The 17,846-nt window shown below is 37.2% G+C and overlaps 2 protein-coding genes across 9 annotated transcripts in view; one reads left to right on the top strand and one right to left on the bottom strand.

Annotated features, from left to right (window-relative positions):
• FILIP1L (filamin A interacting protein 1 like) overlaps nt 1-17,846 on the top strand; it is a 212,393-nt gene that overhangs the window by 174,985 nt on the left and 19,562 nt on the right. For all 8 annotated transcript variants that reach the window (XM_075034236.1, XM_075034234.1, XM_075034239.1 and 5 more), the window contains one exon: nt 15,072-17,826. In XM_075034236.1, the coding sequence (XP_074890337.1) occupies nt 15,072-17,826 (2,755 nt within the window). The remainder of the gene's footprint in view (nt 1-15,071; nt 17,827-17,846) is intronic.
• The window catches only part of CMSS1 (cms1 ribosomal small subunit homolog), a 244,960-nt gene that overhangs the window by 207,799 nt on the left and 19,315 nt on the right, over nt 1-17,846 (bottom strand). The window lies entirely within an intron of this gene.

The raw sequence follows: 17,846 nt of genomic DNA, 5'->3' as shown, positions 1-17,846 counted from the left end.
TGGAAAAGTTAGCTACGTTATGAAAAGATATGTTATGAACCAAAGTTAAGTAACAGACCTCAAAAAATGTTTCTGAGTAGAAAGGATAACCTGAAGTCAGAGGACTATAATATGATGAAGAAAAAATAGAAATAGCATTCATAGAAGTGCTATACATGCAATAAATGCATATATTTCATAAAGGCAGTAACTAGAAAAAGAAAAAAGCCTACCCATAGGTAAGACACTATTTCAGCTCCTCCAAATCCAGAGGAGGGTAACAGTTATCATTAATTTCTGCTTTAGCAATATCCAAAGAACCATCTGTACTGTGAATGCTGCTAGCCTAATACAAATCATAACATCTATGAAAAGCCAGAAGAATTCCATTTCCCATAGTCTGTCTTAGATTGAAAGGGAAAACATTCTTCACTTAATACTTACAGGATCAATTTTGATCTCATTTATACTGGTAAAAGTCCAAAAAAATTAGACTGAGGTATGTTGATTAAAATGTCTGTTGTTTCCCCCAACCTCCAGTATTACACTCCTTTGTTTTATCAGATTTCTTAATATGTATTGAGAACATCTAATTTTAAGCAATTAAAACGTTAGTTTGCATCACTTAACAGTAGAAGGAGACAGTAAAGGAAAAGAATTATCGCATAATTCAGTCTTCAACAACTGCATTTCTTCACTTAAATTTCCTTATATAGTATTTTACAACATCTAACATAAAGAGAAAGCATTTTAAGAACAAGTATATCCTCCAGAAATTAAAGTCAACTTCCTATCAAACTGCATTGACCCTTTGTTCCTTCCCTGTCACTTCCCTTCCCTCCACTGACAAATGTCACGTAACTGCCGACAGCAGAATTTTTAGAGGTTTGATCCAGAAGACCAAGGGATGTAACTTAGACTTATTTTATTTTCCCCACCAGTACTAGCAAATTCAAGTTATTGCTTGATTTTTGCCGAGTAACAGCACTTTCATATTATTTACCTAATACTGTGATGAATTATCATATTTGCCATTGTCATGGGGTAAAAAACCAGCCTGGTTTTACTCCCAGCAAGTTTCCCCTCTGTAGCAGTTCTTAAAAGGCTGGCACTTCTCTTCAGGAAAAATTCTTTACCAGGTGTAGTTTGGCATGGACAAGTGAGAAGCCACTGCTCCTCTGGACCTCTCCTGCAAAAAGCTTCTCTCAAATCCTGGATGTGGTTATTACCTGAGTACACTTCAAGAAGCAATTAAAATAGCTAAGTCAGAGAATCCTAAGGAGTTTATAGTGTAGGAAGACAGATCTTTAAAAACCATCCTATAAAATTTTAGTTCTGACTCATTAATAGTTCCCCTTAATACTTTAGCCTGTCATCAAGTTGATTTGAAATTAGAAACTATGCCTTACCAGTAAAAATAAATTATTTTTAATTGCTTAGGTTTGTTTTTCTCATATTGAATGGATTCTGCCATGGCATCCTTGAGGTTTATGTTGAGCTTTTTTGAAGTGGCTGAAAGGTTGATTAGTTCAGCCATTCAATAGAGTGTATTACTCAGCTCCAAGAAGGTAAGAGGCATTGCTGAAAAATTCTAAATATAGTGCCCAGTCTTGTGATTTAAGTGAAGTAATGGACATTTTGAGTCTTAACACCTCTCAGTATGTTATGCTGATTTTGAGGTTTGCTGCATTTTCTGTCAGCGAGACAAAAATCGCTTTGCTGCACGTCCAGGGCACCGTGTTGTTTCTGGAAGGTCAGTAACAGCACTCACACTGATGGACCAATGGAGCACACTCAGGTATTCGCAGTTCACTTTCCTCAAGTGTTCACAAATTCAAGGAAAATAAATTTGAAGATTTTCTGTGGCAGTCTGTAGCCGCCAGTTAAAAACAGTACAAAAACAACACCTCCCAAAGCACTGCCTCCTCACCAGAGCAACAGAACTGAGGTGACAGTGAAGAGGTGAATGTTCATGCAATAAATGAATGCTAGCTGTGCAAACACCCAGCAACATCATTGTATAACCCTCCTTTAATAACAAAATGGAAAGCTTGGGGGTGCAAGTTCAAACCAACCTTGCTAGACAATATTTCAACACAACTCAAAGTCCTGTAACCTTGGTCATTCAAGTTGATAAATACACATACTTTTTGCCTGTTGCAGAAGTCACCCTTTCTGCTACAGCATGCATGTCACAATGAAGTAACATAACTGCTCAACTTCAGTCATGAACTGGGCAGGGGACCTATGGGTGACCACTAGAGAGTGGCTGCTGAGGTAAATAAAGAGAACTTGAGCCATTTTGCTTCACACTCTATGCTCACAGAAGCTGAGCAGCCAGAGCCCACAACCACCTAACTGCTCATACTCAAGCTTCAACAAACCTCTACAGACTTATTTCAGGTAGGGTACACAAAGCTCAAGCGAACATGACTGAAAATGTGGGTGGAAAAAATGGAATACTTCTGACAAGAAAAACATTAATCTTGCATACGTTTCAGGGATGTGAAACAATGCATCAACCAAATTTCATTGTCCTTTATAGGCTTCCAAAGGCCTGGGAAGGAACACAACAATTGCAATCCAGAAATGATAGGTTAGAGTTCTTAAAGATCTGCCTTAAACCTAATATTCAAAGCAATTTCTTTCAAATTCATTGCAGATAATGGATTTAAAACTTTGTCCTTTCTTATTGGAGACTTATCTAGTGTTTGCATAGCAACTACTGTAATGAGAGCATAAGAGAAAAAGGAAAAAATTTAAAAACTGAAATGAAGCAGCATATTGCTACTACCATGAAAAAAACACACAAGATTGGCTGTTTAAAAGTGGAAAGTAATACACTCATAAAACTCATATTTTCATTACATATTGGATTTCAGCACACAGACAAAACCATCTTAGAGAAAGTATAAGCTGACTGAATTCTGTCAACTTTTTATGGATTTAATCAATATTCTAGTAAAATATGCATAACTTTAAGCCAAATCATAAAGAAAATGAGGAAATTTTATCACTATTAAGTTTGGATTACCTGAAACTAATGTCACCCATCACATTCCCAAACATGATTCTATTCTACTTAGCTACACAGAGGTTTCTCAGAAGAAGCCTAATGTATGCCACAGTTGTTTTTGTTTCCAACTTCAGAATGCTCCCCCCAGTCAAGCACATTCTCAACCTCAGCAGAGCCATTCTGTTTCAGATCCCTACCCAGAGGAGAGGAAAATTAATTATATGAACCTAATTTCTTTTTTAAACTTTGGTCACTTGAACCTGGGGGTACAACAGCTCCACATTTGGGGCAGCCAACCCCTGACCTAAATAGCTGAAATCCAATGCTGAACATACTAATTTGCACGTAGGAAGGTGGGAAAAAAATGGCAATTTGTTAATACTCAAAGCTGAAACATCTTCTTAACTTGCAAGATAGTACCATATACTCCTTGATGTAAAGAGAAAAGGCTTTTCACTAGCAGCCCCTGTCACTCCCAAATTAAATACTGAATTGGCTTCAATGAAAAGGCCACCATGAACCTTGGCAGGCTTAAAACTTCTCCTAAAACACATGTTTCTAAAAACATATCTAATATATAAATGGGTACGTGCATTTGCTTGCATGTGTGTTAGCAGAGCAGGGGGATAAAAAGCCTCTGAAGTGAAGTCAGCAATTACAGCTTCAATAGAGGTCAATTCAAGATAGGTAAAATAGACTGACTATGAAGGTGGTGCGGGGACACCACCAAGCAGTGGAGAATGCTCAGGCTTGTGCTGGGAGGTGCACAGTTGATTCCCTTCGGGAAAGAAGCAGACAACAGCTGACAAAAATCTTCAAGCTTACATATTTTGCTAACCCCTGTAAAGGAGAAGGGAAGAAAATATAACAGTATACAAAGAAGCAGCCACTTTGGAAAGTGTCTGCTTGCCCTTGCTTTGTTCCCATCCTCCACTTAAAGCTCTAGATGATTACTGCCATCTTTGTAAATAGCAAAATTCTTCTATTTCAGTCAGGATTAACTGGGTGGGGGGGAATCAGAATTTGACAAGGTAACATTTTATAACCTGTAAATAACCCTCTCATATCTAGGCTAATGCAGTTAACCAAACAACTAGCAAGTTCTGTCTAGAGATAATTGTGTCTCTTTATTTTCAGCATTTGAAACCACACTATAAATTAATGATAAAAGCTAAAATGTATTACATCAGAAACGTGCTGTACATGAAAGCATGCTACAGCTCCTTCATTTTCAGAGTGACATCTGAAAATAGGAAAATATAACCTAAACATCACAGACCATAAGCCAAGAGGCAAGAAAAGAGATCAAATAGTGCATGTAGCCAAATGCCCTTCAGTCACATAATGATACTGAGTTATAAATCAATTTGGGGTACAATAACGAGGCAGAGAATGTTAGACTGAATGAACAGCGAACACCTGGGAGTCTAAAAGTCTTCATAAGAAGGGGCAAGGGAAGCATACATACACATGACTCTCCCCTTTCCTAAAAAAGCATTTTTGTATGACGGTTTTTGAAAGGCAGAGAAAGAAAACTGGAAAACAACTGAAGATGGAAAAAGCAAGTATCTCTCCTGGCTTTGGGAAGACTGTTCAGACCAATTTTAAAAGGATTCAAGAAACCATTGGTCATAGAACAGATAGAACTAGTTAAATCCACTTTTTCATCATAACAATTTAGGGTTTTTTCCTAAGAAATAGAGAAACATTTATTTTCCAAAGCAAGCAACAGTTACGCCAGTTGATGAACACGCACGCTGGTAACTTAAAAAAAAAAAAAAAAAAAAAAAGCTGATTCTAGATACAAACTGACTGGACATATGACTAAAGGACCCAATTTTCTTTCATGCTTAAGCAGGGTATGTGATCTTTAATGCGGTGAACTACCAAGGCTGCAGAAGAATGAAAAAAATCTTACTTCAACACATCATAATCAACAGATCTGACAGTAAAAGATGTTCTTTAAACAATTCATCACAGCTGAAGAGGCTACTTAAATCAGTATTTTTTATTTAAATTGTTATTTAAATATGTGAATTAAATCTATGAAGTAAACCTTGGTTAGAACTACAACCATTAAAAAAAAACCTCTCTCGCCTTTAGCTCTCCACTGTAGTTTCCTATCCTGCAGTCTAAAACAATGTGTTAATCCTCCTTGAAGAGGATCACTTTGGAGAAACCATGTAAACTTAAATCCTGAACAAGAGCACCTATGCTAAGGATTAACACACTTTAAAGAAACATGCATTGACTTTGCACCTTTAGATGATTCACCAAGTGCTCCCAGGCCAATGTGGCCCCAGGTCCTACTGAGACAAGGGAAAATGCAACTTCCAAACATCCCACACTTCAAGTCCCAACACATTCAGATATAGGAGACATGCAGCAAGACATTTAGGAGGATTAGGACAGACAGCAAAAAAGTGAATTACCTCCAGGTAGCAAAGTCCCCAGAACTACAGAGCTTCCATACCTAGAACTGTACCCAGAAGCAATTTGTAATCCATCAGAAATAGTTTTAATACAATTTCTGAAGGTCACATACTGCAAAACAGGAAACTAGCAGCATTATTCATCACTTGTAGCTTCAAAGCCATCGTTAGCTAGTTAACCATGCTGCAATGCATTGCTACAACCTCTCTTTCACCTGCATCCTCGAAGACAAAGTGCTGGCCAAGTCTGTCTTAGAGAAAATGGACACCCTCACATTATCAGGTCTACAGAAAAAAAAAAGCATATTTAGCTTCAAAGTGAAATCTCTGACATTAGTGTTATTACTGCTTTTATTACTGCCAGCCTTGGCTACTAAAAAAAGTTGCAACTGTATCAGCAAACCTGATTAAATAAAGTCTTTTGCCTATTTGGAAATCTTCAACTACACTGCTTCATGCAACTTTGCATGAAGGAAAAATTAAGTATCTCAAGCTAAATTTGCAGTAACAATTAAGGTTCTTGTTTTCCGCCAAAAAAGGAATGGGGTGCCACCCAAGCCCAGTCTTCAAACACTCAGAGTTTATTATACACATACACAGAGCTACTTCAGGAAGTAAGCACACCAGAAAAAGGGATTGCTTTTGTCTTAGGATGTATGTATGTAATAAAGATTTCATGGGTACAAACAGGACCCTCAAGAAGTCATGGAATTTTATCCTCCTGCACAGGAGTGACACCACCTACATCATTCCTGAGGAATGTTTGTCTAATTGTTTTTAACTAGCCCCATTTCTCCAAATGATGGCAAACTCGGTCTTCCCAGACAGCCCCATTCAATACCAACATACCTTTATTTACCTTACAGTGTTTAATCTATGTGGTTCTAATCACAATTTCATCACATAAATTCTTGTCATGTGCACTGAGCATGTGGAGAACATACTGAAGTTTGCAGCCAACTTCCACCTGTCTAAAAGTGAGTGGCTACTGTATGACTGAGCAGTTTATCCAGGACTGGCAGCAACGAGGAGGATGCCTTCAGTTCAACAGAGGAAGTGCACGCGGCAGTATGGAAAGTTCTAAATTTTACCACTGCTGCTGACTGATAATATACAAACAAGGCCATGATTAGCTTAAGAGATAGGCACAGTGCCTATTCTGCCCGTGGATGAAAATGTGCCCCCAGACATTTATTTCTATATAAAATGTGTGTTAAAATTGTTTTAGAGAACATCCAGTTCCTGTAAATGTTATGGGAAAATGACATTTACGACTAACCAGTCTCCTCTGAGTAACATGATGTGTTATTGTTGGCTGAGTGCCATTTTCTGTCATACCAAAAATAATAACTAATTGAAGTTTAAAAAAGTTTGTATGAATTGGATCCTTGCACAATTATGCCCAGTTCTGGTCAAAACAGCAGCGCTAGCACTGCCCCAGGTGAATCAGATACCAGAAAAGCACCTATTTTCCCAACTGCCCCCCAGAAAAAAGCATCCATAAAAGAGGTCCACCTTAAACCTGCACACTGTGATGTTATATACAGAATAAAAAAATCAAAACACAATCAAATTCTAGACAGGATTTATCTATTGAAATTGCTTAAAGAAAACTTAGATTGTTCTCTTAATCTAAAACAAGTATTATCATTAAACTGTAAAGTATAAAAAGATAACTTAAGGGTCACAAACTTACAGAGCTGAAGCAACTGTCTCATTCAGGGAATCAGAATTTCTGCAAACTCCTCAGTCACTTGAAGGATGCAGATTAAATAGCCAAGACAAAAACTCAGCCCTCCAACTATTACACTTCCATCAACAGTAAACACAGCATGGCAGTGATAACTTAGTAGGATTTGCCTCGTACAAACTAAACACACATGGCTGGGGTAATCAGTGCTAGTAGCAGCCTGACCAGAGATTTTCAGAACTTGGACAAGCTACACTCCCACGAGGGAGTGGGGGGAAGGCAGGCAGGGCTCTAAAAGACATTTTTCAGGAGCTCAATTAACTACTGCTACAATTTTTCACTTGCTAAATCTTAGCAGTAGGCTGCAATGGTACTGACACTCCAAACAGACAATGCAAACACATCACCTGCCCTCGGCGGGGAGGGGGAGGAAAAACACTGTCCTGTTTATCTCTGTAGTAATGAGGTTTTTTAATAACACTGGTTATTTTAAAAACAGCTCAATAACTGTGGTCAAGCAATAATGTTCTAGCAGCAATGCTTAAAGTACACATTTAAAACTCAGATTCACAAAGTCACACGATCTCTCCCATCAATTCAATTTGTTATCATTTAATATCAAATATCAAATAATCAAATGTCAATGACACTGTCATTTAAAAAAATCACAAATTATAAAAAGCAGTAGTTGTCTTGGTTTATTTTGCATAGTTACCATACACGCTATTAAAAACCTCTTTGGGTTAATACTAATTCTCAAAATAATCTGTTACAGTAAGTCAACACTGCTTTTCCATTTTAATAAATCCGAAGTTCAGGCACAAAATTTTACTTGTTAATGGTGAATAAAAGACAAAAGCAGGACCCGGATTAGTAACTGAGAAGTTCTGCCTCAGTCTTGTTGCTTTGACCCCTATACCACATCTCCTGTGGTTCATCTTTCCATTTCTTTCTGAAAGCTTTCCATCTGCAAAACTATAATTTCCTGGCTGACGTAAATTTGAAGAGTTCCAAATTCTGGTGTTGCATTTGAAATTACGTGCTTTATTTCCGACTTTACAGGCAGTGTGAAGGGGGGCAGCGGGGGGGGTGGAATGAATATGCACTATGGCAATATGAAAAACATCCCAAACTACTAACAAAACCCAAGTCATATTCCCTTGAGCCGGTTAAGTTATTGATGCATTTAGATTCAGAACAGAAGAGGATTAACAGTCACACTACATGCACAATTATATGCCATTGAAATGCCAACAGTAACAGATACTGACTTCAAAGAATACCTGAAATAGCTGTTAAATCTAGAAAGAGAGAAGAAGAAAGAAGAGTGCATCTCAAAAACGGTGACACATCAGAGTCCAGCTCACAGTTCATTATGCCATGTGTTCTAGAAGCTGAAGTCTGGGACCCAGAGTTTTAAGGCTACCTTCAAGTAACGCTCATTAATATTGTGGTATTGTCAGGTCAGTGCTCATTTACAATTGTTTTTCAGGATATGCAGTCAAGAAAAAAAAAACAACACAAACAAAAAACCTGTCAACGATTTAATAGGATCTCAACTTCTTCACTCCCACCTAAAGATCCTGCACCTTCCTAACAATCTGAGACATTGCGGTTAGCTACAATTACAAGATTAGAAATGAACAGACAGAATTACCAACTATCACCTTGCACATTTGAATAGTTACTGCCACAGAAAGCATTAATACGTTTTACACAAGACTCATGTTTTGATAAGTGATTTCCAAGAACATCTAGATATAGAAAGAATATAATTCAAGACAGAAAATTATTTTCTTAAACTGAGGTTTCATGATAAAACAAAACTGAATTTTAGTGCTGAATTAAAATTACTCCAACTGGAACTGAATGTTAATCCAGTCTTAAATCTTAAATTAATCAACATAAATTTGTTAAAATTTCTTATGCCATTTACTGTCATCAAATTCACACAGGATTTCATAACATTTATGAGCGCCAATATCCCTATATCACCAGGAAGAATTTTCAGCAGCTTAGTAGTTGTGAAATCATGGTCACAAACAACATTACTGTTCCAGATTAATTAATTTTCAAAAGACTATGTTATCTGTGTATGTTTACTCAGCATCACAGCTAAATACATTGGGTTATCCATTTGAAATTTTGCCCATTAACCCAGAACTGGCAACATCATTCATCATATATGACTTTTATTAAAACTTGCAAAGCAAGTCAGCATTTTAAGCATCAGATAAAAAAAATAATTACTCTGTGGAGTAATAAGCAGAACTCACATCCCCCTCATTAAAAGTTCTCATTTCATAAAATAAATTTCCTTATTGGGAAATTTGCCTTACACACTAGTCTCTTGCATACATACGTAAATAATATACTGGACAACAAATTTTAAAATAAGTGTTCGTGTTCTGTTGGGAAGTTCTGACTGATTCAGATAAAGCCAAAAGATTACACAACAGCTATGGTATGTTGTTGCTGCTGTAATTTCAAAGGCTTTTGACTTTCTTTATGACAGGAGGAAAAAAGAAGCATTAATAAAAGATAATAGGGAGTCATAAAAGTAGCTATAACATATGTCTTCATAAAAACTACACATCAGTAAGTAGAACTGTAAGCAAAGGAAAAAAAAAATGCATAGCCACCCCAAGACCAGAAACCCATTTTAACAAACTCAAATCTTGTTGCAATAAACTCTGGAAGGTACAGACAGACTGGCTTTCTTCTGAAAATAAATATTTAACTGCCTTGGTGTCAAAAATTACAACAACTTGTAAGATCTACCAGAAATGAAGCAGGATGTTTCTTCTCTTATTAAAGGCCAGACCATGGCTTATTGCTAACTGGGAAGAATGCCTCAGACAAAGAGGCATGACTTCATCTACATTTAAAAGCTTTCAGCTTAGTGTTTTTATTTGCATTGTAGAGGGGGAAATTCAAGCACATGTCCAAAAACTTTAGAAGCAAGTCTCCCTCATGTTATAACCTGCAAAAACCTCTAGTAAGCCACATCTTTTACCTCAGGAAGGGTGAAGAGCACGAGCTAGATAAAAATATGTTATCTTAATGATTCACACACATGCACACACAAAAAAAAAAAAAAAGAGAAAAAGTCACAGATGTTCAAAATCTCAGTCATTTCTGCAGGATGATCTGATAAAAATAAGGATATTGATAAGGTGTATATTAAAATCTCCTCATTACTTTGGTGGAAGGAATGATAAAAGTACAGCTTTACAAAGTAACACCTATTTCACTTGCATTCTTACAGAACACAGCCTTTTCTAAAGTTATGATTAGAAGATTGCTTAAAGAAAAAAAATAAATGATTGTTTATTCTTAGAGTAATGATACATTCTAGAACAAACTCAAAAAATTAAAAAATAAGGGTCTTGCAATCTCAGTCTCCCACGCTTTCTTTGGTTTCCCTGAAACTCACAAGGAAAAGCTGCCCCCTTAGAATCCTATAAAAACATAAATTAAACAATGTTGATGTAATACATGCCCCCCTATGACAATGGAAAATGTCACTTAAAGAAAAAATGCTATCATGTGACACCAAGACAATGAACTGTTTTGGGAGTCCCTACGTCTTGTGGAAAACACATAGTCATTATATTGCTAAATATAATGTAGTCTAGCTGAAGCTATATGCACTTGAAAAAAAAATAATACCTGTAAAACAAGACAACACAATTGAATGCATGGTATTAACACCAACAAGCTGTAGTATGCATACCGAGGAAAGCCATTACAAGCAACTACTCCTCTCTCAGAGAAAAGCTGACAAATACAATTTCTTTAAGGAAATAAAAAAGCAGGCAACTGGTATTGCAAACAAGTACAATAGTAAGCCACAATAAAGGAGTAATTTATAACAGAAGCTCTGAAGAAAAAGTAATAAGACACTGCCCTGACTCTGTTTAACTACCTAACATTCATGTTCATAAAAACAATTTCCAATGCCTGTTTTTGCTGGCCTGGATTCAGAAAGGGTTCTTGTAGTCCTATGAAGTCAACTGCTTGGAATTACCTGTGAAAGCTTTGACTAAATGATATACCTACCTTTGCCTAATATTGAATTACATGATCATGAAATTCAACTGGAAATGAAAACGATAAAAATATTTTATTGGATAGGGGAGTGCCTGTTCTTTTTTTAATTATTATTTTTTTTAAGCCAACTTTTTTTGACCTTTGCATATTTTTGGTAAAATTGCTCTCAAATACTCCGGATACACTTCTTCAGGAAGAGAGTATTTTGGATGAAGTTAACACAAAGTATTTTTATTCTGTCACAAAAGTATGCAAAATATCACAAAGTACTATTATCACTTACAGCACTTCTTCAATTAAACGTGTGATTTGCCTTAATTCAAATGATATACATAATCAAGCCCTGACCTGCAGAAGTCAGGTTCCCCAAAAAAGCTGACCAAAACCAAGCTATTAATTTAAAAAACAAAACCAAAACCCCCAAAAACCCCAACACCAAAAAACCTAAACATTTTAGGGTCCTCTTCCATTCCTAAGCGCATGTGCACAGACACACCTTCTGTGACCTACTGAACCATGAAACAGGAATTCAGCAGCCAAGGAAAAATTCTTCTGCAAATATTAACGGACTCCCAGTTGACTTCTTACAATATCAATCTCAACTCTGTCCAAGAAATCATTGTCTATTCAGCACTCTTGAGGACATTTTCCATATAGGAATACATGAATAAGCATACAATTATCAAAAACAAGACCAAAAACTTGTTTAACTACACAATGGATTAAAAAAATATACCATGCTTAATATTCCCCTTCTTTCTGTTTAGAAACACATTAAAATCCTTTAACTCACAGCTTCTGCACTATGCTCAGTAACTTACCTTCAATGGAGTGATTTTATAGAAGTATTTTTTTAAAAAGAAATAGATCTCAGGGGTTAGAAATGCTTGTATTTCTCTTTGAATCTTAAAACTGCATTTATCTTTTGAATGAAGGAAACATTTTTAAATAGCCTTAAGTCTTTTGGCATGACCAAAGAAACAGAATCTCTTGAAAATGCTTCTCAGTTTATACAATGATCCAGGTCAGATACCAGTAATTCAGGTACTTCGTTCAAATAACCCTTGCAACACAGACTTGATCAGAGATTGGGTTATACTACCTTACTCAAGCACTCAGTTTGGGCTGGAAACTCAAGTGCTTTACTGAAGCAAGTCCTAAGCATTCCAGATACCTTGAGAAATCAAGTTATAGAAGAAAGAAAGAACAGAAGAAGATAGAAAAAATACAAATTGTACATACACTGATGCTCACTGGAAGGACTGCTGAGATTATTCACTTTAACATTTGTTAAATTATTTTATTTTTTATGCACAGTTATCTTATGGGCATCATAAAAACTTATACAGCATCCCTGTGAAAATTACAATTGTTGGTTACCATTTGGTCTAAGAGTTTTCTTTCCAAAGCAATTTAAGGGGCATCAGTCACTGGAGCACTATAATTTCATTGGGCCAGAGAGATACCAACTAGTTAATATGGAAGTGTTGGGTAAGAATTGATTAATTTAGGTATTAATCAACTCAGCTAAATTTGCCTCACAAAAAAATTATAGTGAAGCAAGCTAAAATGAATCAAATGCTAATAAGCCCAAGTCTATTTTAACAGTTTTAATATAAGATGTCTTAACTCCATGCACACACAAAAACTGTGTTCATTCCAAATGAAATTGTTAGTTATACTTCTGTTATGGTTTTATATCTATGGCAACTGTAAATCATCAATTAAACTTCACTACTAAAGCATTTAGAGACAAGGGTGGGGAGGGAGGAGAGATTTTTATACTAAAAAGAACTTAAACTGAAAGTAGCATGGAAAAGTGGACAGAAGTTCATACACCAACAACACGTAAAAAGCTGCCTTTGAAGATGGTGTAGTCTTCTCCCCATTTATTTGTTCTGTCAACCAGCAGTATTCCTTCAAGCTCATTTCGCAAACCTCTCCCTCTCCACTTATACTTTTTCATGTGTTTTCCCCATTATGTTAATTGACTGTTATAAAGAATCTGGAGCTGCTTTAAGTCTTTGATATCACTCTATTTATTGCTACTTCTCATTCCATTAATTTTTCATGTAAAGCATTTCATTACATTCAGTATAGTGCAACTTATGCACTAAAATAAAAACAGTGGGGATGGTGAAGATGTTATAGAAATTTCATAGTCATAGACTTCTATACAATATCACCATTAAATCAGACAAGTCTGATGGACAGTTGTAGAATGCCAGGTACTTCCTCTCTCTGTGCAGGGAAACTACAATGCTGCCAAAGGGGACGCTGTTGAGGCAGCCTATTAAAGGCCCAGAAATAAATGCCTCCAGTCAGTCAACAGCTAATAAAGAGCTGTGCTGTTATCTAAGCTCTTCCTGAACTAAAAGGATGGCTGCAACAGGAACTTGTCAATGGGAAGCTGTAAAGACTCACCACTTGGACAAGGGCATCACAATTTTGACCGCAGACAAATGTGGAACAGGAATCTTATGTTTCAGCAGCAAATTCCAGAGAGTCATCATCGTATTTCGGGGGGGGGGATAAAAAAAAGTAAGGGGCCGCAGCTAATGAGTATTGAAGCAGTCATTTTGTGCAAGTACAGTCCTGACATGCAACTCACCTCCCTTGCATGATCTACACAACTGGATACATACCATACATATGAACAACAGTGAAACATACAAATTCTAATACTTTATTACTTCTACCTAGACTTTTCAGATTTTTCTTTAATATCAGAATATACTTACAGTTTGGCTCTGGAAAAAATCTAATTGAAAGGAGGCAAATGTGCTGGCCACATCTAATCCTACTTCAGATCAACTCCACAAGCATCTCCCTGACAAATAGAAGTCCACAAAAGAACTTCATTATTTCAGGTATTTGGAGGTTTCTTAGGATCTTACATAAACAAATGCACAACCTTATCCCAAGTCTCTAACAAACTAAGTATGTTGCATCTCAGTAAAGACTGAGTACCAATACAAGCTTGTAAAACTAATTTTGGAAAACAGTTATGAAAAACTTCAATAATGTAAAAGCAGGGTTGCACTTATATGTATCTGCAAGTTTTGGATATTAGACCAAAACCAAGCCTAAAAGACAGCAAGACATTTGGGCTTTCCTAAGTTCAAAAGGCACAACCTGAATACCTGTTTATCTCCTGACTGCATTTTTTTTTTTTTTTAATGTATGATACAAGGTCACAAGGCCTGCCTTTTCAGTGAGGACTGACTTACCTACAATGTTTAGTTTTGCTCTGATGTGCTGCTTAGAAATTGACATTAAGCAGCCTAACTGCCTAGTGTGGCTACATTTCCTTCACATACTTTAACATCCATAAGGTTTAATCATAAAGCATCACAAAGCATCATAAAACATCAGGGTGGTTTATAAGTAACTTACAGTTACTAGGAGGTTTATGATGCTGTAAATCATACCTGCCCTCGAGGGCTGCACTGATTTAATTTCTCAACCACTATGATAATCACATTTCTTAAAAAACAACAACAACACCCCCAACCCCCCCCCAACAAAAAACCACACAATAAACACCCCCCGCATGCACATATGTAGCCTCAGCAAACAGCCAAGATCAGTGTTGTTCCAGTGCAGAATACCAAAAAGTTGTGTTGCACTGATACCTGTCAAAAGCTGAAAATGTAATCAAAGATGCATAATTACTTAAGTTGTTAAGTCTAAATGATCATATTGAAGTGTCCATTACAACAGAACTTCTGAGTAGAAAGTAAGGCCTGTGGGCACTTCCCCATGATGCTACAAGGAGAGATCTGCTTGTAGTTACAGATAGATGTTCATGCACATCTGGCAGAGATGTCATAGTATTTCAAGTGTGTTTTTAAATGCCCATTAGAATGGCTACAAAACACAGTATTATTTCCTCCCACAGATTGAAAAAGCTTCTTGAACAAGAAACAGCATATCAGGCAAAAAAAGAGAAGGAAAGCAACAAGAAAATAGCTGAACTGAAAGAAGAATTGACTAAACTGAAATCCTTTGCTTTAATGGTGGTGGATGAACAGCAAAGACTCACTGAGGAGTTGAATCAACAAAGTCAAAAAATTCAAGAATTAACCACTTCTGCACAACAAGCACAAGAGAACCTGGCTTTTGCTGAAGCAAAAGTTCAAGAAGAGGAACAGAGAGCCAGCAGGCTGGAGGCTGAACTTCAAGCCCAAAGCAGTAAGATCTCCCAAGACCAAGAAGCAATGATGGCCAAACTAACCAATGAAGACAGTCAGAATCGTCAGCTTCGGTTAAAATTAACTGCTCTCAGCCGACAAATTGATGAGCTGGAAGAGACCAATAAATCTTTACGAAAAGCAGAAGAAGAACTGCAAGATCTAAGGGATAAGATAAATAAGGGAGAGTGTGGGAACTCCACGCTTATGACCGAAGTAGAAGAACTACGGAAACGACTGCTGGAGATGGAAGGAAAAGATGAAGAGCTCATAAAAATGGAAGATCAGTGCAGAGAACTTAATAGAAAGTTAGAAAAAGAAGCATCACAGAGCAAGAACCTTAAAGGGGAAGTTGACAAACTCAATAAAAGAATTATGGAGCTGGAGAAATTAGAAGATGCTTTCAACAAGAGTAAACAGGAATGTTACTCCCTGAAATGCAACCTAGAAAGAGAAAAAATGTTAACAAAGCAGTTGTCCCATGAGCTGGATGGCTTAAAAGCTAGAGTTGGTGAGCTTGAAGCAATTGAAAGTAAGTTAGAAAAAACTGAGTTTACCCTTAAAGAAGATTTAACAAAGCTGAAGAGTCTAACAGTGATGCTTGTGGATGAAAGAAAAACTATGGGTGAAAAAATAAAGCAAACAGAAGAAAAGCTGCAAGCTGCAACTTCTCAGCTTCAAGTAGAACAAAATAAAGTGATGTCCGTTACAGAAAAACTAATTGAGGAAAGTAAAAAGGCACTGAAATCAAAATCTGATGCAGAGGAAAAAGTGTCTAGTGTTACAAAAGAGAGAGATGAACTGAAAAACAAACTCAAAGCAGAAGAGGAGAAAGGAAATGATCTTGTTTCCAAAGTGAATATTCTAAGAAAAAGACTTCAGTCACTGGAAGCTGTTGAAAAAGAGTTTCTTAAAAATAAACTCAAGGAGAGTAGTAAATCCACCACGTCCTTGCAGCAGGAAAACAACAAAATCAAAGAGCTTTCTCAAGAAGTTGAGAGGCTTAAGCAGAAGCTGAAAGAAATGAAGGCCATAGAAGATGATCTTATGAAAACTGAAGATGAATTTGAGTCTCTAGAACGAAGATATGTCAACGAACGGGACAGAGCCAAGCTCCTATCAGAGGAGCTGGAGGCTGTGAAAATGGAAGTGGCTAGGTATAAATTAACAGAAAAGGCAGAGTCCAATCAAGAGCAGCGCCTTTTTAAGAAGCTCAAAGAAGAGGAAGCTAAATCAAGTCACCTTTCCAGAGAAGTAGATGCACTGAAAGAGAAAATTCATGAATACATGGCAACAGAAGAGCTAATCTGTCACCTCCGAGGCGATCATACAGTCTTGCAGAAGAAACTCCTTCAGCAAGAAAACAAGAACAGGGAGTTAGCAAGAGAAATGGAAAGCCTCACGAAAGAATTGGAGAGGTACAGACGCTTCAGCAAGAACTTCAGGCCCAGTCTCAATGGAAGGAGAATTTCTGACTTGCAAGTTTTTTCTAAAGAAGTCCAGACAGATCCAGCAGACAATGAGCCACCCGATTACAAAACCCTCATGCCTTTAGAGAGAACAGTCATAAATGGGCAGCTGTATGAAGACAGTGATAATGAGGTCAAAGACAACAATGAGGAGGAACAAGCAGTGTCTTTCAAAAGCAACCCACCCATTGCAAATGCCGTGAACAAAAAATTGTGGATCCCTTGGATGAAGTCCAAAGAGAGCCACCCTCAAAATGGAAAGATTCATACAAAGCAAAATGGAAACTGTGCACAGACTGGAGACCTCGTGCTAAGCCATACACCTGGCCAACCTCTTCACATAAAAGTAACTCCAGACCATGGACAGAACACAGCAACACTTGAAATAACTAGTCCTACCACTGAAAGTCCTCACTCCTACACAAGCACAGCAGTTATACCCAACTGTGGTACTCCAAAGCAAAGAATAACCATTATTCAAAATGCCTCTTTAACACCTGTAAAATCAAAAGCAGCAGAAGGCTACATGAGCCCAGAGCAAGTAATTTCTCCTATTACTATGGCTACTTTTGCAAGATCACAAACCCCTGAATCATGTGGTTCTTTAACTCCTGAAAGAACAATGTCCCCTTTGGCTTTACCAGGTTCAAGTCCTCAGGAACAAATACTCTGCTCAGAGCCTTTGGAAATGGGAGCCAAGCATGCCATTTTTAGAGTATCCCCAGATAGGCAATCATCATGGCAATTTCAGAGATCTAACAGTACGGGATCAAGCGTAATAACTACTGAGGACAACAAAATCCACATCCATTTAGGAAGTCCTTACATCCAAGCTCTCACCAATTCCAAGCCCATCAGCCCTTGTAATCCAGTGCAAGACAACAGAACTCCAGCACTAGCTAATGGCCTACCCAGTAAGCCCACCAATAAAATCACCAGCAGTATTACTATCACACCAACAGCCACTCCTCTCCCACGGCAATCACAAATTACAGTAAGTAATGTCTATAACTG

The sequence above is a fragment of the Buteo buteo genome, chromosome 8 (assembly GCF_964188355.1).
Source record: "Buteo buteo chromosome 8, bButBut1.hap1.1, whole genome shotgun sequence".
Lineage (NCBI taxonomy): Eukaryota > Metazoa > Chordata > Aves > Accipitriformes > Accipitridae > Buteo > Buteo buteo.
This window is presented reverse-complemented; position numbering and strand designations above follow the sequence as displayed.